This window comes from Scyliorhinus torazame, chromosome 4 (assembly GCF_047496885.1).
Source record: "Scyliorhinus torazame isolate Kashiwa2021f chromosome 4, sScyTor2.1, whole genome shotgun sequence".
In the NCBI taxonomy this organism is placed as follows: Eukaryota; Metazoa; Chordata; class Chondrichthyes; order Carcharhiniformes; family Scyliorhinidae; genus Scyliorhinus; species Scyliorhinus torazame.
In genome coordinates, this window is record NC_092710.1 from 339,676,124 (window position 1) to 339,700,925 (window position 24,802).

Below are 24,802 nucleotides of genomic sequence, written 5' to 3' on the forward strand. Positions count from 1 at the left end.
CCTCTATCAGGTCTCCCCTCAACCTCCTTCGTTCCAGTGAGAACAAACCGAGTTTATTCAACCGCTCCTCATAGCTAATGCCCTCCATACCAGGCAACATTCTGGTAAATCTCTTCTGCACCCTCTCTAAAGCCTCCACATCCTTCTGGTAGTGTGGCAACCAGAATTGAACACTATACTCCAAGTGTGGCCTAACTAAGGTTCTATACAGCTGCAACATGACTTGCCAATTCTTATACTCAATGCCCCGGCCAATGAAGGCAAGCATGCCGTATGCCTTCTTGACTACCTTCTCCACCTGTGTTGCCACTTTCAATGACCTGTGGACCTGTACTCCTAGATCTCTTTGACTTTCAATACGCTTGAGGGTTCTACCAATCACTGTATATTCCCTACCTGCATTAGACCTTCCAAAATGCATTACCTCACATTTGTCCGGATTAAACTCCATCTGCCATTTCTCCGCCCAAGTACCTCATTTAGTACCTCGCCCATTTCCTCTGGCTCCACACATAGATTCCCTTGCCTATCCTTCAGTGGGCCAACCCTTTCCCTGGCTCCCCTCTTGCTTTTGAAGTCTTATTGCGTAGTGGGTACTGTCCTAGCCTCTGAGCCGGAAGCTCCAGACTTGAGTCCTATCGCATTTTACATAAATACGGATAAAAAATTTTTTTAAAATAATTTAGAGTACCCAATTTTTTTTTCCAATTAAGGTTCAATTTAGTGTGGCCAATCCACCTACCCTGCACATCTTTGGGTTGTGAGGGCGAAACCCACGCAAACACGGGGAGAATGTGCAAACTCCACATGGACAGTGACCCAGAGCCGGGATCGAACCTGGTTCCTCGATGCCATGAGGCAGCAGTGCTAACCACTGCGCCACCGTGGATAAAAGTTTTTAATGAACTACCTTGAATATTTTATGCCAATGCTGAAATACAATTAACAACTAGTTAGTGATAAACCATCTCAAACATGTTATACAAGTACTGATCTACAAAGGCGGGAGGGTAGATTCCTGGAAAGAAAGTTGGAGCCTCTACCATCACTATCCATAGCTCCAGACATGCATGTAAAAGTGCATGTTGCCACAGCAACATGATTGAACTGTAACACACCACCACTACTGATATTAATAATTATATACTGAATTAATAATTGTGTAAATTATTTGAGACAGTTTATCAATAACCTGCTAATAATTGTGCATAAATATGAAATACTTTGTCAATAATCTGTTGACAACTGACCACCGGAATTAATGTGAACTATGAGAGACAGCCCATAATGAACCTAATAATTCCGCCTTGTTTAACGAATGATATGTAATAAAACGCAGAATTAATCTTGTAATTATAGGTGACCTGGTCTTTAACACTGTAGTATTCATCTACTGCATATTGGTACTTGGCTGATGTCAGTCCAAACAGGTTGGCCAGTTTCTCGCCAAGAAAATCACAGGCTAGGAGAAAAAAGTACAGAAAATGTTACAGCAATGCAGTTACAGGGGCTGGGCCTCGCTGCTGTCAATTAAAACAAAACACAGTTTAGGAAGATCGCAGATTCAATCCCTCATTTGTGCTTAGTAAGCTAATGGCTTCCTTCTATGCTATGAAACTTCTATGGTACGTACAGTACAGTCATTGGTGTCACAATTACAGTGATACTCAAACTCCAACCACCTCTATCTTAAAACATTGACCATTCATTCGCTTTCCTAAAGAAACCACCACACATTCCATTTCTTTCTGAAAGCATCTACAACTCTATCCATAATTAAACCACCAACCATTCAATCCATCTCCATCCTAAACACCAACATTGGGTGGCACGGTAACACAGTGGTTGGCACTGTTGCTTCACAGCTCCAGGATCCCAGGTTCAATTCCCGGCTTGGGTCACTGTCTGTGCGGAGTCTGCACGCTCTCCCTGTGTCTGCGTGGGTTTCCTCCGGGTGCTCCGGTTTCCTCCCACAAGTCCCGAAAGACCTCCTTATTAGGCAATTTGGACATTCTGAATTCTCCCTTAGTGTACCCAAACAGGCGCCGGAATGTGGCGACTAGGGGATTTTCACAGTAACTTCATTGCAGTGTTAATGTAAGCCTACTTGTGACAATAAAGATTATTATTAGGAGATTTTCACAGTAACTTCATTGCAGTGTTAACGTAAGCCTACTTGTGACCCTTATAAAGATTATTATTACTCAGTCCATCTTTCTGCTAACCTCCATCATTCAGTCCATCTCTCTCCTAATCAAACCACTGCCCATTCCCTAAACCACCCAACTTTCAGTCCATACTAAACTCTATTTTAACCGCTGGTCTCATTCAGAATTTGCTACGTTAGTTAATCTCAGGCAGGTCTCTTGCTGCTATAGGATACTCACTGAATAATGATGTCCTGGCAAACTTCATCATCCAAAACAGCAGGAAATGGCTCCAGGGAAGTGTGGACTGCAAGGCAATCAGTAGATGAACAGTCACTTGAGTAACTAATTGGAATGGAAAAGCTAGTCTCAGTAATGGGGACAATTAAACTATCATTCATTGCTGCAAAAAAACAATTAATTAATGTCCTTTAGTGAAGGAAATCTGCTGTCCTTGCCTGGTCTGGCCTACATGTGGCTCCAGACCCACAGCAATGAGGTTGACTCTTAACTGCCCTCTGAAATGGCCTAGCAAGCCACTCAGTTTAAGGGGAATTATAGATGGATAACAAACACTGGCCTTGCCAAAGGCATTCCATTAAAAAGTATTTAAAAATCTCTTGTTGATCCTGGACAGTGAGTTACGACATATTTGACAGGGCACTCCTGTCAAAATATCCATTGTCCTTTTCTTCCTAGTTCCATTGATCATTTGAAAGATATTTTTAATGGCATTTCCCATTTTTTTTCTCCTTCATCATCCCATGAAGTGGGCAAATGGGAAACTGCTGGTGAATATAGGCAGCGTGGCGGTGGAGTGGGTGAAGGTATGGACAGCTAGTTGGCGGGTAAGTTGGGAGTATGGGCAGGTGATGAGGCACACAAGTGGTTGGGTGTAAGGCTGCTGGTGGGTGGGGGGGGGGTGCATGGGTAATGAGGGGTATGGTGGGGTGAACAGGAGTGTATAGGAAGTTGGTGGAAATGGGGTGTGGGAAGCTGGTGAAGATGAATGAGGTGTATGGCAGCTGCTGTGATATATGGAAATATGGCTGAGAGAATCATAGAATTTACAGTGCAGAAGGAGACCATTCGGCCCATCGAGTCTGCACCGGCCCTTGGAAAGAGCACCCTACTTCAGCCCGCACCACCCTATCCCTGTAACCCCACCTAACTTTTTTGGACACCAAGGGCAATTTAATATGGCCAATCCACCTAACCTGCACATCTTTGGACTGTGGGAGGAAACCGGAGCACCCGGAGGAAACCCACGCAGACACGGGGAGGATGTGCAGACTCTGCACAGACAGTGACCCAAGCCGGGAATCGAACCTGGGACCCTGGAGCTGTGAAGCCATCATGCTAACCACTGTGCTCCCGTGCCGTCCTTAAGAGGTATTGGAATCTGGTGGGCCGGTACAGTTATCTGGTTGGGAAGTATATGGGAAAGCTGGTCGAGCCATATTGGAAGTTGGAGTGACGTATGGCTGGTTGGGAGACGTATTGCAAGATGGTGCGGTGGTATGGGAAGCTGGTGGGATGATATGGGAAGCTGGTGGGAGCAGGAGTGGAAAGTTGGTTGCAGGGGTATGGGAAACTGGTGGGCATATTGGTAACTGGTGGGACTAAGGTGGGGAATCTGGTAGGGGTATGTAAAACAGATGGAGAAGCTAGTGTACACTGTGTCTTAACTGCACAGTCGACTGATCCTAATTTAAAGTTGTTTAAATCAATTATTGGACCATTATTATTTTTGCTGCAAGAAATTTCTGCATTATTGGATACCTCTCTTCAGATCACTGAAATAAAAGCAGAAAATAGTGGAAAACTGGAAGTCCCGAAGAAGAGTCTCATTGACCTCGAAACGTTACCTCTGTTTCTCTTTATACAGGTGCTGCTGTGTTTCTCCAACACGATCGGTTTTGATTTCAGCTTTCCCCATCCCCTGTATTTTGCTTTTATTTATGTATTCAGATTGCTGTTGGAATACTTACAGGATTGACTGTCTCTAACACTTTCTGCTCTTCTTCAAACTCCTCTTCAGTGCTGTATTCCTCCATGGTTTCTCCACTTGAAAAATGAATGCGTCTTTTTGGCTCTTTCTTTCCTGCCTCCGTGTCTTTGGGTTCAGCTGCCTCTGTCTTTAACAGTAATGGAGATTAGATCAGTTTGCCCTGTACGCAGCACAAGCCAATGTGGCAATCTGAAGTCCAATAGCACTGCCGAGCAATGGAACAACAGGGCGCAACCTGACAGGTCTTCAGTCCCATACCTTGGCCATGCGGTAAAACGCAAGCACTGAGCAGAGCTTTCCACAGGAACAAAAAACAGAAGGAGCTGAAAACACTGGTCAGGTAAAGATGTAGCAGTGGACAAATGGATGTCAGTCAACTGCCAGTCCTAAGACAAGGTCTTAGCTCTGAAAGGTCAATTAATAAACTTATCGATGATCGAGCGCAGAATCAATTAGCTTTACTCCCCTGACACTTTCCCCATGGTCCTGAAAATTGTTGTTTTTCAATAATTTATCCAATTAGCTTTTAATTTTTTAACCTGTTTCCTCCACCCTCTCAGGCAGTACATTCTAGACCATCGGTTCTCTACAGATGCTGCTGAAGCTGCTGCTTGTTCCCACCTTTTGTGGGGGGGAATCAGATTTCCAACATCTACAATATGTTGTGTTTTATAGCTGAAAGGTGATTGGTGAGTAGAGGACTTTGGAGTTGTTCAGTGTCTCGCATCAGTCAGGTTACATTGGGTTTTCTGAACTGTCACACACCCTGTAAAGACGTACAATCACATGTCGGGTTCACTTCCTGCATTTCACACTGCTTCAGTTGGGAATAGTTCAAATATTTAGCAGTATTGGGTACTTGAATCTGGTTGAGTTTGCTAGGCAGTGCACGCAATGATTGGCAGATTGAAGAAATGTTCACAGTATCATAGCATCGCAGACTTCCGGTGGCATGTAGGGGGAGGTCATGCGCTGGGTAGCCCCCATCGACTCGGAGGCTTCGCGTCGAGCCTCAGCAGGAAAGAGGGCAGCGGCACTCCTGTGGCTGTGCCCGCCCCATCACGGCAGACGTGGCAACTGGGGTACTGGCTACTGAATTTGGAAAGCATTTTGAAAGGCAAAAGAGAGTAATGTTCGATACTCTCCGTAAATCGATTTGAGGAGGCGCTGGGTGCTGTCCGCGAAAACCCCCTTGCCCACCATCTTGGACAGTATATTAGATATGTATCCCATTGGGGTGTTGCCTCCATCCCCACCGGCAAACCCACGAGGTGGACGTTCTACCTTCGGGACCTGTTTTCAAGGTCACTTACTTTGATTTTTAAATATTTAGTAGATTCCATAACCGAAGACATGTCTTTCTCAAGCGCTGATCCGATCACTGTGATGGGAGAGGGCCTCCCCTGTGTTTCTAACCGTGTCCCCACGTGCCTCCATATTCTGTTCGTCCCTTCTGATTGATTCACTATCCAGACCAGGGATTCATCTACCTTAATGTCCTCACCATGTTCTGATGGTACTTCTTCAATTCAGTCGTCACAATGTCGGTCGGCAACCACATGATGCCTGGGGAGACGGGGAAGCTCGCCGCCGTCATTTTCACTCCTGCCAATTCCGGAGATGTCTCGGAGTTTCATTCCTGTTCCTTTTTTACTGGGCATGTTTTATAATTATTATTCCCCTAGTGATTTCTGTTTTTCTTTATGGTCCGCGTTGCCGTCCTGAAAAGATTGGGGTTGGGGCGGAGAGTCTCCAGGTGCGTGCGCCCCTTTCACATCCGCTGTCGCAAGTGAGCAGGGACTAGCTTCTAATGCATTTACATCCTTCCTTAAATAAGGAGACCAATACTGTACACAGTGCCTCAGATGAGGTCTCACTGGTGCCCCATACAACTAAAGCATAACCTCCCTACTTTTAATCAATTTCCTGGGCCGAGTTTGCAATTTTAAACACATAACATCTAGTCCACATTACCCACACTCGAACGGGAAAGTAGAAAAAGGAGTACATATCATAAAACAACTAATTAATAAAGCTCTGGATTCTGCGTCAGACACCCATCTTGCGCTGTTATCCTACCGAGCAGCTCCTTTATCAACAGGTCTGTCCGGTAACGGCACAGGTGCTAATGAATAGGGATCTGAGAACAACGTTACCTGCGTTGCTGCTTCCAAATCTTGATCATCTTCCAGTGATACACAGAATGCAACAGCTACGTGATCGTCAAAGATTATATTATGACATGCATGCAACCACTCTGGACTCATTATCTCCAGATGACACCAGTAGGATCAAGATACCTGATGGAGGTTGGTCTGCTCCTGCCAGAATCAGAAGACAAGCAGCTCCAAGATCATAAATAATCAAGACAGCTGAAGGTAACATCCTACGTAGAAATCGTGGAGCACTTAAGAAAATACAACCACAGAAACTCTTTCCAGACCTGCAACGCAACAAAACTATCTTTCAAGATACGCTAACCAACAATCAAAGTACCAATGATGTCAAACTTCCGGTTGCGGCGATGCGGAGCTAAGCCGCACGTTTCGGCAGCTCCCGCGACAACGGACCTTCGGGCTCTCCAGAGGAGCCCCAATGGAGCTTTTTTTAATCAATCCCGTGTGGGAAGGTGCAGTAGGGTCCCCCCTTACGATTTATGGCCGAGATCAGCGGTGGAACGACGGGAAAATAGGTCCTGGAGCAGAGACCAAAACGAGGGGAAAAAAGCAGGAGGGCGGAGGGCGGAGAGCGAGCAGCGTGGGGGCCAGACCAGCAGGAGTTCCTCAAGCGAGGTGTGGAGGAGCTGAAAAAGGAGGTGCTGGTGCCAATGCTGTTGGCGATCGAGGGGCTGAAGGAGACCCAGAAGACCCAGGCGGTGGAGCTTCGTGAGGTGAATGATAAAGTGAATACCAACGAGGACGAGATCCTGGGCCTGGCGGTAAAAATGGAGGCGCACGAGGCGGTGCACAGGAGGTGGGCCGAGAGAATTGAGATCCTGGAGAACAGGTCGAGGAGGAAGAACCTCCGGATTCTGGGTCCTCCCGAAGGATTGGAGGGAGCTGATGCCGGGGCGTACGTGAGTACGATGCTCCATTCACTGATGGGGGGCGGAGGCCACTCCGAGCCCCCTGGAGCTGGAAGGGGCTCACCGGGTCCTGGCGAGGAGACCCAAGGCCGATGAGTCGCCAAGGGCAATAGTGGCAAGGTTCCATCGCTTCGCAGACAAAGAAAGTGTTCTGAGATGGGCCAAGAAGGTGCGGAGCAGGAGATGGGAGAACGCGGTGATCCGAGTATACCAGGATTGGAGTGCGGAGGTGGCAAGGAGGAGAGCTGGCTTCAACCGGGCCAAGGCGGTGCTGCATAAAAAAAGAGTCAGGTTCGGCATGTTGCAGCCTGCGCGACTGTGGGTCACTTATCAGGACCAACACCATTATTTTGAAACGCCAGAAGAGGCTTGGACCTTTATTCAGTCGGAAAAACTGGACTCGAACTGAGGGGATGTGGTTGCGGGGGGGAGATGTCGGTTGTATATGGGGTTGTAAATATGGGTAAAGAATACATCATGGGTGGGATGAGGGATGGGGATGTGGGTAGAGTTCTGGTTAAAATTCCTAAAATTTCCCTTTTTTCTTTTCTGTAGACGAGATGATGATGATGGGGAATGTGGGCGTCGGTGCTGGAGGGAGGTGAGACTCGGGGAAGAGGGAACTGGGATAAGGGCTGCAACAGGAGCTGCGCATAAGGGGCGGGGCTGGTTCAGGAAAGCGCGGGCTTTTTCCCGCGCCAAAAAAAGGGGGGGGGATGGAGGAAGGTAAGGAGGAGTAGAGACTCCCACACGGGGGAGATCAACGGGAAGGCGGGGGAAGCCGGAGTCAGCAGAAGTCAGCTGACTCACGGAAGTAATATGGGGGGAGCAAAAGAGCAAGATGTAGATCTAGCGGGGGGGTGGATTCTAGGGTTGCTACTGCACTGTCCGAGGGGGAACTGAAAATGGAAGAGGTGGTCGGGACGGGGGTTCCCCGCCTGGGGGACTGGAGGGTGCGGGAGGCACGAGCACGGGACTGGCCTAAGATAGGAGATGGCTAGTCGGCAGAGGGGGTGGGTGGGTAACCCCCAATCCGGCTGATCACGTGGAATGTGAGAGGCCTAAATGGGCCGGTTAAGAGGGCCCGAGTGTTCGCGCACCTAAAGGGACTGAAGGCAGACGTGGCCATGCTTCAGGAGACACATCTGAAGGTGGCAGATCAGGTCAGGTTAAGGAAGGGATGGGTAGGACAGGTGTTCCATTCGGGGCTGGATGCGAAGAATAGAGGGGTGGCAATACTGATGGAGTTTAAGACTAGGGAGGTTATGCTGCAATTGTATAAGGTGTTAGTGAGGCCACACCTGGAGTATTGTGTTCAGTTTTGGTTTCCTTACTTGAGAAAGGACATACTGGTGCTGGAGGGTGTGCAGAGGAGATTCACTAGGTTAATCCCAGAGCTGAAGGGGTTGGATTACGAGGAGAGGTTGAGTAGACTGGGACTGTACTCGTTGGAATTTAGAAGGATGAGGGGGGATCTTATAGAAACATATAAGATTATGAAGGGAATAGATAGGATAGATGCGGGCAGGTTGTTTCCACTGGCGGGTGAAAGCAGAACTAGCGGGCATAGCCTCAAAATAAGGGGAAGTAGATTTAGGACTGAGTTTAGGAGGAACTTCTTCACCCAAAGGGTTGTGAATCTATGGAATTCCTTGCCCAGTGAAGCAGTAGAGGCTCCTTCAATAAATGTTTTTAAGATAAAGATGGATAGTTTTTTGAAGAATAAAGGGATTAAGGGTTATGGTGTTCGGGCCGGAAAGTGGAGCTGAGTCCACAAAAGATCAGCCATGATCTCATTGAATGGCGGAGCAGGCTCGAGGGGCCAGATGGCCGACTCCTGCTCCTCGCACGCAAAGAACTGTCAAGACATCAGTATCACCACCTTGTCCACTAAGAAGATCAACGAGACGACGAAAGAAACCTAACAGACTGAACTTGTAAATACTTAACAGTCAATTTGTGTAATCATTACTCATTTTGCTCTGTACAAAGTAATACATAACATGGCCGGGATTCTCCAATAATGGAGCTATGACACCACACCTGCCAGAAAACGGGCTCGAATCACTCCGGACTATTTTCTAAAAAGTCCGGAGTGATTCTCCAACTTTAAGGGGGCTTACAGGGCCCCAGCGTGTGCCGCGCAGCTCCTGTTGCCGATACAGGGCCCTGAACTTTCGGCCGCAGGTCCACACATGCACACGGCGGCCGCCTGCGGTGCCGGCCCCGTGCGACATGGTGGACCCACACAGCAGGCCGGCGCGGAAGAAGGTTGCCCCCCCCTCAGATCGCACGCACCCGCCAATCAGTGGCCCCCGGTCGCGGGCCTGGCCATCGTGGAGGCCCCCCCCAGAGACTGATCCCCCCGCCCCCCCACCAGGACGGCCACCGCAGCCGCGACGGCGAGCTCCTGCCAGGTGGAACCATACGAGAACCACGGCGGCGGGAACTTGGGCGGTCGACCGCGCCGTGAGGGCCTCTTTCAAAGGCCCTCGACCGGCACCGCGTCGACCGCGCGCGCACAGCTGGAGGCGAATCTCCAGTCGCCGGAGAATCGCGCAAAGGCGTTGAGGGTCTGACGCCCTATTTTCCACCCCCACGCTGGCCACAATTGTGGCGCGAGGTCTCGGAGAATCCCGGCCCATGTTTTTGGTTTTAATATTGTTCTACATTTTTCCTTTGTTAAAACAAGAAAGAAGTGTTAAAAAAGGGGATGTAATGATATGTAAACATGGAGATAACTAAAGGGTTAATTAAAGCATCCAGCTGTACACTACCACTAGAGGGCACCACTAGACCCCAGAGGATCTTGCTCTTTCAACCCAGGAGTGACTAGTCAGCAGTAGTGTACGATAGATAGATCACAGCATAGTTTTGAATCAGTTAATACATTAATATTTAATTACTTGATTACTAGTGATAGTTCTGTAGAGTGTTGAGCTCAATCGTTACTGAATAAATTAGTTTGCTTTAAGTTGAAGACTCGAGTCGAAGACCGGAGCACCCGGAGGAAACCCACGCACACACGGGGAGAACGTGCAGACTCCGCACAGACAGTGACCCAAGCCGGAATCGAACCTGGGACCCTGGAGCTGTGAAGCAATTGTGCTATCCACAAGTCTACTGTGCTGCCCCTAATTTTTGATCAATCTGAGATTGATCAACAACTTTATATCGGAGGTTGATAGAAATTCGCTAGCCAGGCATATAAATGGTATGGAGCCAATTACAAAACAAAGAACAATACAGCACAGGAACAGGCCCTTCGGCCCTCCAAGCCTGTGCCGATCACGTGTCCTATCTAGACCCACCGCCTGTATCCCTCTATACCCCGTCTGTTCCCGTGCCTATCCAGATAAGTCTTAAAGGCCTCAACCACCTCACTTGGCAGTGCATTCCAGGCCACCACCACCCTCTGTGTAAAAAAAACTTACCCCCGCACATCTCCACTGAACCTTCCCCCCTCACCTTTAACTTGTGCCCTCTTGTAATTGTCATTTCCACCCTGGGAAAAAGCCTCCAACTGTTCACCCTATATATACCCCTCATAATTTTATAAACTTCTATCAGGTCGCCCCTCAGCCTCTCGCTCCAGGGAGAACAATCCCAGTTTATTCAATTGGACAGAGTATTCCAAATGTGGCCTAACCAACTTTCAAGATAATTGTAACATAATTTTTGAGCTTTTATACTCGATACCCTGTCCTATGAAGGCAAGCATGCCAAATGCCTCTCTGTGTCTCTGTGCTCCTGATGGTTCTGCCATTTATTTTATAGCTCCCACCAGAATTGGATCTACCAAAATGCATCACCTCGCATTTGTCCGGGTCAAATTCCATCTGCCATTTCTCTGCGCACTTTTGCAGCCTATCTATATCCCTGTTGTATTCTCTGACAATCTTCATCACTATCCACAACTCCTGCAATCGTAGTGTCGTCCGCAAACTTGCTAATCAGACCCGCTATGTTTTCTTACAAGTCATTTATATATATTATAAAGAGCAGAGGTCCCAGTACTGATCCCTGCGGAACACCACTAGTTACAGACCTCCATTCGGAAAAACACCCTTCCACTGCCACCATCTGTCTTCTATGGCCAAGCCAGTTCTGGATCCATCCAGCCAGTTCACCCCTGACCCCATGTGATCTAACCTTTTGCACCAGCCTGCCATGAGGGACCTTATCAAATGCTTTGCTAAAGTCCATATAGACAACATCACAGCCTTTCCCTTGTCAATCATTTTTGTTACCTCCTCAAAACATTCTGTCAAATACAAAACCATGCTGTCTGTCGCTAAAAAGACCATTCACTTCCAAATGTGCACAGAATCTTTTCCAACAATTTCACTATGACTGATGTCAAGCTCACTGGCCTATAATTACCCAGATTATCCTTGCAACCCTTCTTTTTTTTTAAACAAACAATTTTATTGAGGTATTTCTGGCATTGTAAACAGTAACAATATACATTAGTGTGTATGGTAGTAGAGGTATTACGGTGCCTGGTAATGCTGAAACACCATTGGTAGAAACTGTATGCTTCCTATTGGTCAAGATGTATAATAGCTCTGCCATGCAAGGTGGGGTATAAGAGCCCGTGCCGCCCCAGCAGCCTTCATTCTATACCTGAGCTGCTGGGGGAAACATCTAGCTTATTAAAGCCTTCAGTTGGACTACAACCTCGCTTTAGTGGTCATTGATTGTGCATTAATTTAATAAGCTAGTTTTAAAAAGGATGGAGCTCCGAATCAAGCCGGGGTGTCTGCAACTCAGCCCCCACGCGGCGAACTCAGCGGCAATCTTCAAGCACTGGCTGGCGTGCTTTAAAGGATATCTCGGGACGGCCGAAAACACACACACGGGAGTGCAGAAACTGCACGTCCTGCACTCAAGGGTGAGCCCGGAGATTTACACCCTCATCGAGGAAGTGGAAGACTTCGATGCAATAGAGCTGCTAAAAGGACATTATATTCGCCCGGTAAACCAGGTCTACGCCTGACATCTGCTAGCAACGAGGCGACAAATCCCTGGGGAAATCGCTGGAAGAATTCTACCATGCACTCCTGGTGTTGGGGAGAAACCGCAGCTGCCCGCAAGTTTCGGCGAGCAAACACACTGAACGCTTGGTCCGGGACGCTTTTGTGGCAGGTATGCTATCCTCCCAAATCCGCCAGCGATTGCTGGAAAAAGACACTCTAGGTCTCAAGGGTCTTGCAGGCTCCCTGGATGTGGCCTCCAGAAACGCCCATGCTTACGTTCCCGACCGCGCGGCAGCCCCCTGGGCAGCGTGGAACTCCTCCGCAGCCGACCCCGAGACAACCCCCATCCCCCCACAAGCTTGTGTTGCAAGGCGGCCTGACAACCCCGGGGCGCCCCGCTGCTACTTTTGCGGGCAGGCCAAGCACCCCCGCCAGCGCTGCCCGGCCCGCGCATCCGCCTGCGGTAAAAAGGCCCATTTTGTGGTGGTATGCCAGGCCCGTGCGGTTGCCGCAGTCTCCGGCGGCGAATGCGGACCACCACCACAAACCTCTCCACGGTCCCCGTGCAGCCAGCGGGCGCCACCATCTCCCTACTCCAGGGCCACGGTGCGCCCCCCGGGCACCGCCATCCTGTCCCGCGGATGCCACGTTAGAAATTAAATGAAATGAAATGAAAATCGCTTATTGTCACAAGTAGGCTTCATGAAGTTACTGTGAAAAGCCCCGAGTCGCCACATTCCAGCGCCTGTTCGGGGAGGCTGGTACAGGAATTGAACCGTGCTGCTGGCCTGCCTTGGTCTGCTTTCAAAGCCAGCAATTTAGCCCAGTGCGCTAAACCAGCCCGGATGGGCGCCGCCATTTTGTGCACCCCCAGCCATGTGCGACCAATGGGAGCCGCCATCTTGGATGAACCCCCAGGACCCCAGCTCGGCTGACCACACACTGCCCGAAGAGAACACTCAACTGCTGCGATTAGCCTCGGTGACTCTGGATCAGTCCCAGCCTCGAACACTCTCAACTGCTACAATGACTGTATTTATCAACGGGCACGAGACGTCCTGCCTAATCGACTCTGGGAGCACGGAGAGCTTCATAAACCCCGACACGGTAAGGCGCTGTTCTCTCCTCATCCACCCCATTAATCAAAAAATCTCCCTGGCCTCCAGTTCCCACTCAGTGGAGATAAAGGGGTTTTGTGTAGCAAACCTCACAGTCCAGGGAACGGAGTTCAGAAATTACCGGCTCTACGTCTTTTCCCACCTCTGCGCGGCTACACTCCTGGGTTTAGACTTCCAGTGTAACCTCCAAAGTCTAACCTTCAAATTCGACGGCCCCATACCCCCCCTTCACTGTCTGCAACCTCGCGACCCTTAAGGTCGACCCTTAAGGTCAACCCACCTTCCCTGTTTGCGAACCTCACCCCGGATTGCAAACCCGTCGCCACCAGGAGCAGACGCTACAGTGCCCAGGACCGGATCTTTATTAGGTCAGAGGTCCAAAGGCTACTGAGGGAAGGAGTCATTGATGCTAGCAACAGTCCCTGGAGAGCTCAAGTAGTGGTGGTAAAGACCGGGGAGAAGCATAGGATGGTCATCGACTACAGTCAGACCATCAACAGGTTTACGCAGCTGGACGTGTACTCTCTCCCCCGCATATCCGACCTGGGAAACAGGATCGCGCATTATAAGGTCTTCTCCACGGTGGATCTCAAGTCCACCTACCATCAGCTCCCCATCCGCACTAGTGACCGCAAATACACCATGACCAGCAGGACCACGACACCAACCTCCGAAAATTCCTCCAGACCGCAAAGGATAAGAAGGATAAATGCGTGTTCAGCACCGACCGCCTCGCCATCCTCGGCTACGTAGTGCGAAATGGAGTTATAGGCCCCGACCCTGAACGCATGCGCCCCCTTATGGAGTTCCCCCTCCCTCACTGCCCCAAGGCCCTGAAGCGCTGCCTAGGGCTTTTCAGTTACTACGCCCAGTGGGTCCCCAACTATGCAGACAAGGCCCGTCCCCTGATCCAATCCACAGCTTTTCCCCTGTCGATAGAGGCCCGCCAGGCCTTCAGCCGCATCAAAGCAGACATTGTAAAGGCCACGATGCGCGCCATCGACAAGTCCCTCCCCTTCCAGGTCGAGAGCGACGCGTCTGACGTAGCTCTGGCGGCCACCCTCAACCAAGCGGGCAGACCTAGTGCCTTCTTCTCACGTACCCTCCATGCACCGAAATCAGCCACTCCTCAGTGGAAAAGGAGGCCCAGGCCATAGTGGAAGCTGTGCGACATTGGAGGCATTACCTGGCTGGCAGGAGATTCACTCTCCTCACTGACCAACGGTTGCTTTCATGTTCGATAATGCACAGCGGGGCAAGATAAAAAACGACAAGATCTTGCGATGGAGGATCAAACTCTCCACCTCCAACTACGAGATCTTGTATCGTCCCGGGAAGCTAAACGAGCCTCCTGACGCCTTGCCCCGCGGCACATGTGCCACCGCACAAGTGGACCGCCTCCGAGCCCTCCACGAGGACCTCTGCCACCCGGGGGTCACTCGCTTTTTCCACTTTATCAAGATCCGCAATCTGCCCTACTCCATCGAGGAGGTCAGGACAGCAACCAGGGACTGCCAAATCTGTGCAGAGTGCAAACCGCACTTTCACCGGCCAGAGAAAGCGCACCTGATAAAGGCTTCCCGTCCCTTTGAACGCCTCAGCATGGACTTCAAAGGCCCCCTCCCCTCCACCGACCGTAACACGTACTTCCTGAACGTGATTGACAAGTACTCCCGGTTCCCATTCGCCATCCCCTGCCCCGACATGACCGCAACCACCGTCATCAAGGCCCTCCATAGTATCTTTGCACTGTTCGGGTTCCCCGCTTACATAGATAGAGATACGGGATCCTCCTTTATGAGCGACGAACTGCGTCAATTCCTGCTCAGCAAGGGCATCGCCTCGAGCAGGACGACCAGTTACAACCCCCAGGGTAACGGACAGGTAGAGAGGGAGAATGGAACGGTCTGGAAGACCGTTCTGCTGGCCCTACGGTCCAGGAATCTCCCAGTCCCCCGCTGGCAGGAAGTCCTCCCAGATGCCCTCCACTCCATCCGGTCACTGCTCTGTACCACAACCAACCAAACACCTCACGAACGTCTCCTGGTCTTCCCCAGGAAGTCCTCCTCTGGGACCTCGCTCCCGACCTGGCTGGCAGCTCCCGGACCCGTCCTGCTCCGAAAACATGTGCAGGTGCACAAGTCGGACCCGTTGGTCAAGAGGGTCCATCTTCTCCACGCTAACCCCCAGTATGCCTACGTGGCATACCCAGACGGCCAACAAGATACGGTCTTCCTACGAGACCTAGCGCCCGCCGGAGCCTCACGCACACCCCAGCCACCAGTCCCATCCTCCCCTCCACCAGGGCACCTTACAGGAGGATCGGTCCTTCCGCCAGCCCCGTCTAGGCCCCCCCACCCACCAACGCACCCCGCAGGCGCTCCCTTCCCAGGTCAACCGTTTTCTCCACCAGCGCAGTCTAGGGGTGTCGAAGCTGCCATGGAGATCGAAGCCACGCTACCGGAGTCACAGACGCCCGAGCCTCCACCGGAGTCACCACCGAAGCTCCGACAATCACAGAGGACGACCAGGGCCCCCGATCGACTGATTGCTTCATTTTAAATTGTAAATTTAAATCATAAATTGTAAATAGTTATTAGAATTGTAAATAGTTACAAAACGCTGTACGGAGGTATTACGGTACCTCCATAACTAATTATACCACGTTGCCATGTTTGTAGCATCAGGCCACTACACCCGCTGGACTCTTTTTTAACAGGGGGTGAATGTGGTAGTAGAGGTATTACGGTATCTGGTAATGCTGGAACACCATTGGTAGAAACTGTATGCTTCCTATTGGTCAAGATGTATGGTAGCTCTGCCCTGCTAGATGTGGTATAAGAGCCCGTGCTGCCCCAGCAGCCCTCATTCTGTACCTGAGCTGCTGGGAGAAACATCTAGCTTATTGAAGCCTTCAGTTGGACTACAACCTCGCTTTAGTAGTCATTGATCGTGCATCAGTGTGCAAATATCAATTACAAAAACATAGGGCAAATAACAGTTCCTCTCTCGCAAATAGACCCGCCTATTCTTCCCCCCTACTCTACACTATTCGACCGCCCCCCCCCCCCCCCCCCCCCCCCCGGCTGACGTTAGTTCCCCGCGAAGAAGTCGATGAATGGTTGCCACCTCCGGGCGAACCCCAATAGTGATATTCCCGTAAGGCGAACTTGATTTTTTTTTTCCAAGCCGAGAAAGCTTGCCACGTCCGACAGCCATACCTCGGTCTTTGGGGGCTTTGAGTCCCTCCAGGCCAACAGTATTCGTCGCCGGGCTACCAGGGAAACAAAGGCCAAAACGTCGGCCTCTATCCCCTCAAAGAACAAACAAAGAACAAAGAAATGTACAGCACAGGAACAGGCCCTTCGGCCCTCCAAGCCCGTGCCGACCATGCTGCCCGACTAAACTACAATCTTCTACACTTCCTGGGTCCGTATCCCTCTATTCCCATCCTATTCATGTATTTGTCAAGATGCCCCTTAAATGTCACTATCGTCCCTGCTTCCACCACCTCCTCCGGCAGTGAGTTCAGACACCCACTCCCCTCTGTGTAAAAAACTTGCCTCGTACATCTACTCTAAACCTTGCCCCTCTCACCTTAAACCTATGCCCCCTAGTAATTGACCCCTCTACCCTGGGGAAAAGCCTCTGACTATCCACTCTGTCTATGCCCCTCATAATTTTGTATACCTCTATCAGGTATACAAACCTCCTTCGTTCCAGTGAGAACAAACCAAGTTTATTCAACCGCTCCTCATAGCTAATGCCCTCCATACCAGGCAACATTCTGGTAAATCTCTTCTGCACCCTCTCTAAAGCCTCCACATCCTTCTGGTAGTGTGGCGACCAGAATTGAACACTATACTCCAAGTGTGGCCTAACTAAGGTTCTGTACAGCTGCAACATGACTTGCCAATTCTTATACTCAATGCCCCGGCCAATGAAGGCAAGCATGCCGTATGCCTTCTTGACTACCTTCTCCACCTGTGTTGCCCCTTTCAATGACCTGTGGACCTGTACTCCTAGATCTCTTTGACTTTCAATACTCTTGAGGGTTCTACCATTCACTGTATATTCCCTTCCTGCATTAGACCTTCCAAAATGCATTACCTCACATTTGTCCGGATTAAACTCCATCTGCCATCTCTCCGCCCAAGTCTCCAAACAATCTAAATCCTGCTGTATCCTCTGACAGTCCTCATCGCTATCCGCAATTCCACCAACCTTTGTGTCGTCTGCAAACTTACTAATCAGACCAGTTACATTTTCCTCCAAATCATTTATATATGCTACAAAGAGCAAAGGTCCCAGCACTGATCCCTGTGGAACACCACTGGTCACAGCCCTCCAATTAGAAAAGCATCCTTCCATTGCTACTCTCTGCCTTCTATGGCCTAGCCAGTTCTGTATCCACCTTGCCAGCTCACCCCTGATCCCGTGTGACTTCACCTTTTGTACTAGTCTACCATGAGGGACCTTGTCAAAGGCCTTACTGAAGTCCATATAGACAACATCCACTGCCCTACCTGCATCAATCACCTTAGTGACCTCCTCGAAAAACTCTATCAAGTTAGTGAGACACGACCTTCCCTTCACAAAACCGTGCTGCCTCTCACTAATACGTCCATTTGCTTCCAAATGGGAGTAGATCCTGTCTCGAAGAATTCTCTCCAGTAGTTTCCCTACCACTGAAGTAAGGCTCACCGGCCTGTAGTTCCCGGGATTATCCTTGCTACCCTTCGTAAACAGAGAAACAACATTGGCTATTCTCCAGTCCTCCGGGACATCCCCTGAAGACAGCGAGGATCCAAAGATTTCTGTCAAGGCCTCAGCAATTTCCTCTCCAGCCTCCTTCAGTATTCTGGGGTAGATCCCATCAGGCCCTGGGGACTTATCTACCTTAATTTTTTTTAAGACACCCAACACCTCGTCTTTTTGGATCTCAATGTGACCCAGGCAATCTACACACCCTTCTCCAGACTCAACATCTACCAATTTCTTCTCTTTGGTGAATACTGATGCAAAGTATTCATTTAGTACCTCGCCCATTTCCTCTGGCTCCACACAGATTCCCTTCAGTGGGCCAACCCTTTCCCTGGCTACCCTCTTGCTTTTTATGTACGTGTAAAAAGCCTTGGGGTTTTCCTTAACCCTATTTGCCAATGACTTTTCGTGACCCCTTCTAGCCCTCCTGACTCCTTGCTTAAGTTCCTTCCTACTTTCCTTATATTCCACGCAGGCTTCGTCTGTTCCCAGCCTTTTAGCCCTGACAAATGCCTCCTTTTTCTTTTTGACAAGGCCTACAATATCTCTCGTCATCCAAGGTTCCCGAAAAGTGCCGTATTTATCCTTCTTCCTCACAGGAACATGCCGGTCCTGAATTCCTTTCAACTGCCACTTGAAAGCCTCCCACATGTCAGATGTTGATTTGCCCTCAAACATCCGCCCCCAATCTATGTTCTTCAGTTCCCGCCTAATATTGTTATAATTAGCCTTCCCCCAATTTAGCACATTCATCCTAGGACCACTCTTATCCTTGTCCACCAGTACTTTAAAACTTACTGAATTGTGGTCACTGTTACCGAAATGCTCCCCTACTGAAACATCTACCACCTGGCCGGGCTCATTCCCCAATACCAGGTCCAGTACCGCCCCTTCCCTAGTTGGACTGTCTACATATTGTTTTAAGAAGCCCTCCTGGATGCTCCTTACAAACTCCGCCCCGTCTAAGCCCCTGGCACTAAGTGAGTCCCAGTCAATATTGGGGAAGTTGAAGTCTCCCATCACCACAACCCTGTTGTTTTTACTCTTTTCCAAGAGTGACAGATATGTAAGCAGATTCTGGATTGATGCAGAAATAATAGGGTTGTTGTAGTGGGAGACTTTAATTTTCCTCATATTGACTGGAAATCCCTTAGGGTCTGAATGGTGAGTCCTCCTGGACTCCCGGGTCCTCCGACACCCCAAAAATCACCACCTCTGAACTCATCGCCACCCTTGTTTTCAGTACCCGGGACATGACGTCCGCAAATCCCTGCCAGTACCCCCTGAGGTTTGGGCATGACCAGAACATGTGGACATGGTTCACTGGTCACATCTAGCACACTTGTCCTCCAGCCCAAAGAATTTACTCATCCGGGCCACCGTCATGTGAGCCCGGTGAACTACCTTGAACTGAATCAGGCCGAGCCTGGCACATGTTGCGGTTGCATTTATCCTCCTCAGAGCGTGTGCCCATACGCCTCCCTCCAACTCCCCACCAAGCTCCTCCTCCCACTTGAGTTTCAGTTCCTCGGTCCCTGTGTCCTCCGCTCCCATAAGCTCCTTATAAATATCCAAGACTCTCCCCTCTCCTACCTCTCCCCTGGAAACTACCCTGTCCTGAATACCCTTTGGTGGAAGGCGTGGAAAGGACGGGACCCGTCTACGTACGAAATCCCGCACCTGCAAGTACCGAAAGTCATTTCCCCTTGCCAGCCCGAATTTCTCCTCCAGCGCCCTCATGCTCGCGAAGCTCCCTTCCAGGAACAAGTCGCCCATCCTTCCCACCTCCACCACGCTCGAAACCCACCATCCATCTTCCCCGGGACAAATCGGTGGTTGTCACATATTGGGGACCAGACCAACGCTCCCATTTTCCCCGCATGCTTCCTCCATTGGCCCCAAATCCGCAGAGCTGCCACCACTATAGGGCTGGTGGAGTACCTGGCCGGTGGGAGCGGCAGAGGAGCCGAGACCAGGGCTGCCAGGCTGGTGCCCCTGCACGAAGCAGCCTCCACCGCTCTTGCAACGCTTCTTAAATAATGCTACAACATTGGCTATCCTCTGGGATCTTACCTGTGGCCAACGAGGACACAAAGATTTCTGTTAGAGGCCCAGCGATTTCATCTCTTGTTTCCCTCAGTAATCTGGGATAGATGCCATCTGGCCCTGGGGAATTGACTACCTTCATGCTTTTTAACACTCCTAACACTTCCTCCCTCGTAATAACAGCCTGTTCTAAAGTGTTCACACATCCCTCTGAGACACCATCAATCATCATGCCCCTCTCTTTGTGAATACCAAGGGGCAGCACGGTAGCCTTGTGGATAGCACAATTGCTTCACAGCTCCAGGGTCCCAGGTTCGATTCCGGCTTGGGTCACTGTCTGTGCGGAGTCTGCACGTCCTCCCCGTGTGTGCGTGGGTTTCCTCCGGGTGCTCCGGTTTCCTCCCACAGTCCAAAGATGTGCAGGTTAGGTGGATTGGCCATGATAAATTGCCCTTAGTGTCTAAAATTGCCCTTAGTGTTGGGTGGGGTTACTGGGTTATGGGATAGGGTGGAGGTGTTGACTTTGGGTAGGGTGCTCTTTCCAAGAGCCGGTGCAGACTCGATGGGCCGAATGGCCTCCTTCTGCACTGTAAATTCTATGAAAATACTCATTCAGGATCTCACCCACTTCCTCTGGTTCTATACATAATTTCCCTCCTTTGTCCTTGAGTGGACCAATTCTTTCTCTCGCTACCCCTTGTTCCTAATATATGTATAAAATGCCTTTGGATTCTCCTTAATCCTGTCTGCCAAGGACATTTTGTGACCCCTTTTTGCCCTCCTTACCCCCTGCTTGAGCTCTTTTCTACTCTTCTTGTATTCCTTAAGTGCTTTAACTTTTTTTAGTTGCCTGTACCTCACCTATGCATCTTTTTTCTTTTTGACAATGTTCTCAATTTCCCTGGTCATCCATGGTTTCCAAATCCTGCCGTTGCTGTCCTTCCTTTTTACCGGCACATGCCTGTCCCGCACTCCCATCAACAGCTCTTAAAAGACTCCCACATGCCAAATGTGGATTTACCCTCAACAGCCTCTCCCAAACAACAGCCTCCTAATCCTGCCTAATCTGGCTGTAGTTAGCCTTCCCCCAGTTTAGCACCTTAACCCTAGAACAACACTTGTCCTTTTCCATGAGTGTCCGAAAGCTTACGGAATTGTGGTCACTGTTCACCACATGTTCTCCCACTGCAATGTTGATGACGTGGTTCTCTATTACTAGGTCCAATATAGCCCCTCTCTAGTCAGACTGTCCATATATTGTTCAAAAAAACCTTCCTGGACACACTTAACAATTCCTCACCATTCAGACCCCTAGCCCTAAGGGATTTCCAGTCAATATGAGAAAATTAAAGTCTCCCACTACAACAACCCTATTATTTCTGCATCAATCCAGAATCTGCTTACATATCTGTTCCTCAACTTCCCGTGGGCTGTTGGGAGGCCTGTTGTACACCCCCATCATAGTGACTGCCACCTTCCTGGTTCTGAGTTCTACACACAGTGTCTCGTTACTTTATTCTTCCATGGTGTCCGCCCTCTGTACAGCTGTAATATGTTCCCTAACCAGTATTGCAAGTCCCCACCTGTTATACTTTGTGCATTGAAGCAGATACACTCCAGGCCTCCAGTCCCACGGAGTTCGACCTCCCCCACTCTACCCTTCCTCTGAGCCAGCTTTGCCCTGGTACCATGCTCACCCCCAGTCTCTACACTTGCTGGCTTACTATTCTGATTCCCACCCCCCTGCCAAATTAGTTTAAACCCACCCGAACCATATGAACAAACCTCCCAGCCAGGATATTGGTGCCTCTCCAATTCAGGTGTCCTTTTTGTCCTTCTTGTACAGGCCCCACCTTCCCTGGAAGACATCCCAGTGATCCAAAAAACTGAAGCCCTCCCTCCTGCACCAGTTCTTTAGCCACATGTTCAACTGCACTATATCCCTGTTGCTAGCCTCGCTAGCACGTGGCACGGGGAGTAATCCTGAGATTACTATCCTAGAGGTCCTGCCTAGCTCCTTAAATTGCCGTTTCAGGACCTCGCTACTCTTTCTACCGATGTCAGTCATGCCAATGTGGACAATGACCTTTGTCTGATTTCCCTCCTGTTATACGATGCTTTGTACCCGTTCAGAGACATCCAGGACCCTGGCACCAGGGAGGCAAACTACCATCTGGAGTCCTTTTTGCCACCACAGAAGTGCCTATCTGTACTAACTATTGAATCCCCTCCCACTATTGTTTTTCTACGCTTTGTACCCCCCCCCCCCCCACCCCTCCCTTCTGTGCAGCAGGGCTAGTCGTGGTGCCTTCGCTCTGGTCACTGTTACTGCTGTCCTCTGATGGACCTTCCCTCTCATCAGTATCCAAAACAGCAGACTTGTTAGATAGGGGGACAGCCATAGGGGACCCCTGCAATCTCTGCTTACCCCATCTGGTGGTCACACGTCTACCTTCCTGTACCTTGGGTGTGACCACATCTCTGAAACTATTATTGAAATGATCAGTATAGATCAGTCACAATCATATTGAGTCGCAAAATATGCTCAAAAAGCTGAATGGCTTCCTCCTGCTCCTCTATGTCAGAAAGACACACACACAAATGAGTTATAACACACACAAATTTTCCTTTCTACCAACACTTTCAGTTCAGCTTCCTTGGATTAAGGTGGTTATGGTGGGGAATCAACCAGGTTTCTATAACCCACTGTTATCACAGTGTGCCCAGGGCAGTTGGAAAGGATTTGGACAAGACACAAAATTAATCCACCCACCTGAGGGCAGCACGGTAGCATGGTGGTTAGCACAATTGCTTCACAGCTCCAGGGTCCCAGGTTCGATTCCGGCTTGGGTCACTGTCTGTGCGGAGTCTGCACATCCTCCCCGTGTCTGCGTGGGTTTCCTCCGGGTGCTCCGGTTTCCTCCCACAGTCCAAAGATGTGCAGGTTAGGTGGGTTGTCCATGATAAATTGCCCTTAGTGTTGGGTGGGGTTACTGGGTTATGGGGCTAGGGTGGAGGTGTTGACCTTGGGTAGGGTGCTCTTTCCAAGAGCCGGTGCAGACTCGATGGGCCGAATGGCCTCCTTCTGCACTGTACATTCTATGATGATGATACCTCATTTGTATAATTGTAATGCGGTTTCGAGTGATTCTGACACAGCGCCGGTCTCCATTTCAGTCCAGTCACCCCCCTGCACAGTCTTGGAGGCCAAGTGACATTCTCAGCAACCACAATGCTGCAGGCAGCCTCCCCTTCTTAAAGGGGCAGTCCCTATAAAGGGATGTTGCAGCAATGCAGTGCAGGCTGCTGGGTGATTGGTTTTCTGAGCGAAGGAGGTTGCCTGATGTTGCTCTGGATGCTTACTGCTGAGGGGCCCAGACTGGGAAGGAACCCGTGTTTCCAGCAAGAGAGGCAGAGAGATCCCCAGACTAACCCTGCGAAGGAATAATGAAGTGTGATGAATATCGCACTGACCACAGTGAAGTCAAAATAGTACGAATTAAACTTGTATAATGTAATTATCATTCAGAATCCCTCATATACCCATCAGAATAGAAACATGGGCAGGGAGCAGAGGGATTCTGATCCTTAGAAAATAGGGGACAGTTTTAGATAAAGGATCTGGATCGTCGCAGGCTGGGAGGGCCGAAGGGCCTGCTCCTGTGCTGTAATTTTTCTTTGTTCTTTGTAACAAATAGAATTATGAATAAGACTTAAATAGTTCAAACTACCCCAAACAACAAATGTAACAAAGAGAATAAATTGTACTCCAGGATCTTGACTTGATAAACACAAATTCTTCCGAACATCACTCGTAAAAGTTTAAACGAGAGGCTGGCAGAGATAGCATGGTGCTCAAACGACTATTAGTCGGGCCATATTTCAAGATGTATTGACACCAGCACCGTAATTAAACACATGTAACAGGTCCTGTGATGGTCGCCATCCTTAAAGAAAAAGGATCTTACAACAATGATTGCCGTCGGTTTGTTTCTTAGGGGTCGGTTTGCAGGATTGAAAGAGCTGGAAGCGAAGTATGGGCTGGGGCAGGGGAAATGTTTAGATAGATGCAGGTTCAAGAATTTGCCAGAAAGGAGATACAGAACTTCCCAGTGGAGCCGGACTCCACATTGCTGGAGGAGGTGCTGACGACAGGGGGACTGGAGAAGGGGGTAGTATCGGCGGTTTCTGGAGCTATTTTGAAAGAGGAGAAGGCACCACTGGAAGGGATCAAAGCAAAGTGGGAGGAAGAGTTTGGAGAGGATATGGAGGAGGGGTTCTGGTGTGAGGTGCTGCGGAGAGCGAATGCCTCCACCTCGTGCGCGAGGTTGGGGCTGATACAGCTGAAGGTGGTGTATAGAGCGCACCTCACGAGGGCGAAAATGAGCCGATTCTTTAAAGAAGTAGAAGATGTGTGTGAACATTGTGCAAGCGGCCCCGCTAATCACGTTCATATGTTTTGGGCCTGTCCAAAGCTGGAGGATTACTAGAAGGAGGTTTTTAGGGTAATTTCTAAAGTGGTGCACATGAAACTGGACCCAGGCCCCCAGGAGGCCATATTCGGGGTGTCGGACCAGCCAGGGTTGGAAACGGGTGCGGAGGCAGATGTTGTAGCCTTCGCCTCGTTGATCACCCGAAGGCGGATCCTGTTG

General features: G+C 49.8%; 1 protein-coding gene across 1 annotated transcript in view; it reads right to left on the reverse strand.

Moving 5' to 3' along the window:
• The window catches only part of LOC140411171 (protein FAM177B-like), a 42,155-nt gene that overhangs the window by 4,213 nt on the left and 13,140 nt on the right, over nucleotides 1–24,802 (reverse strand). Inside the window, exons 2-4 of the mRNA XM_072500260.1 lie at nucleotides 4,139–4,285; nucleotides 2,388–2,454; nucleotides 1,365–1,462 (exon numbers count right to left, since the gene is read on the reverse strand). Coding sequence (XP_072356361.1) covers nucleotides 1,365–1,462; nucleotides 2,388–2,454; nucleotides 4,139–4,285 — 312 coding nt within the window. The remainder of the gene's footprint in view (nucleotides 1–1,364; nucleotides 1,463–2,387; nucleotides 2,455–4,138; nucleotides 4,286–24,802) is intronic.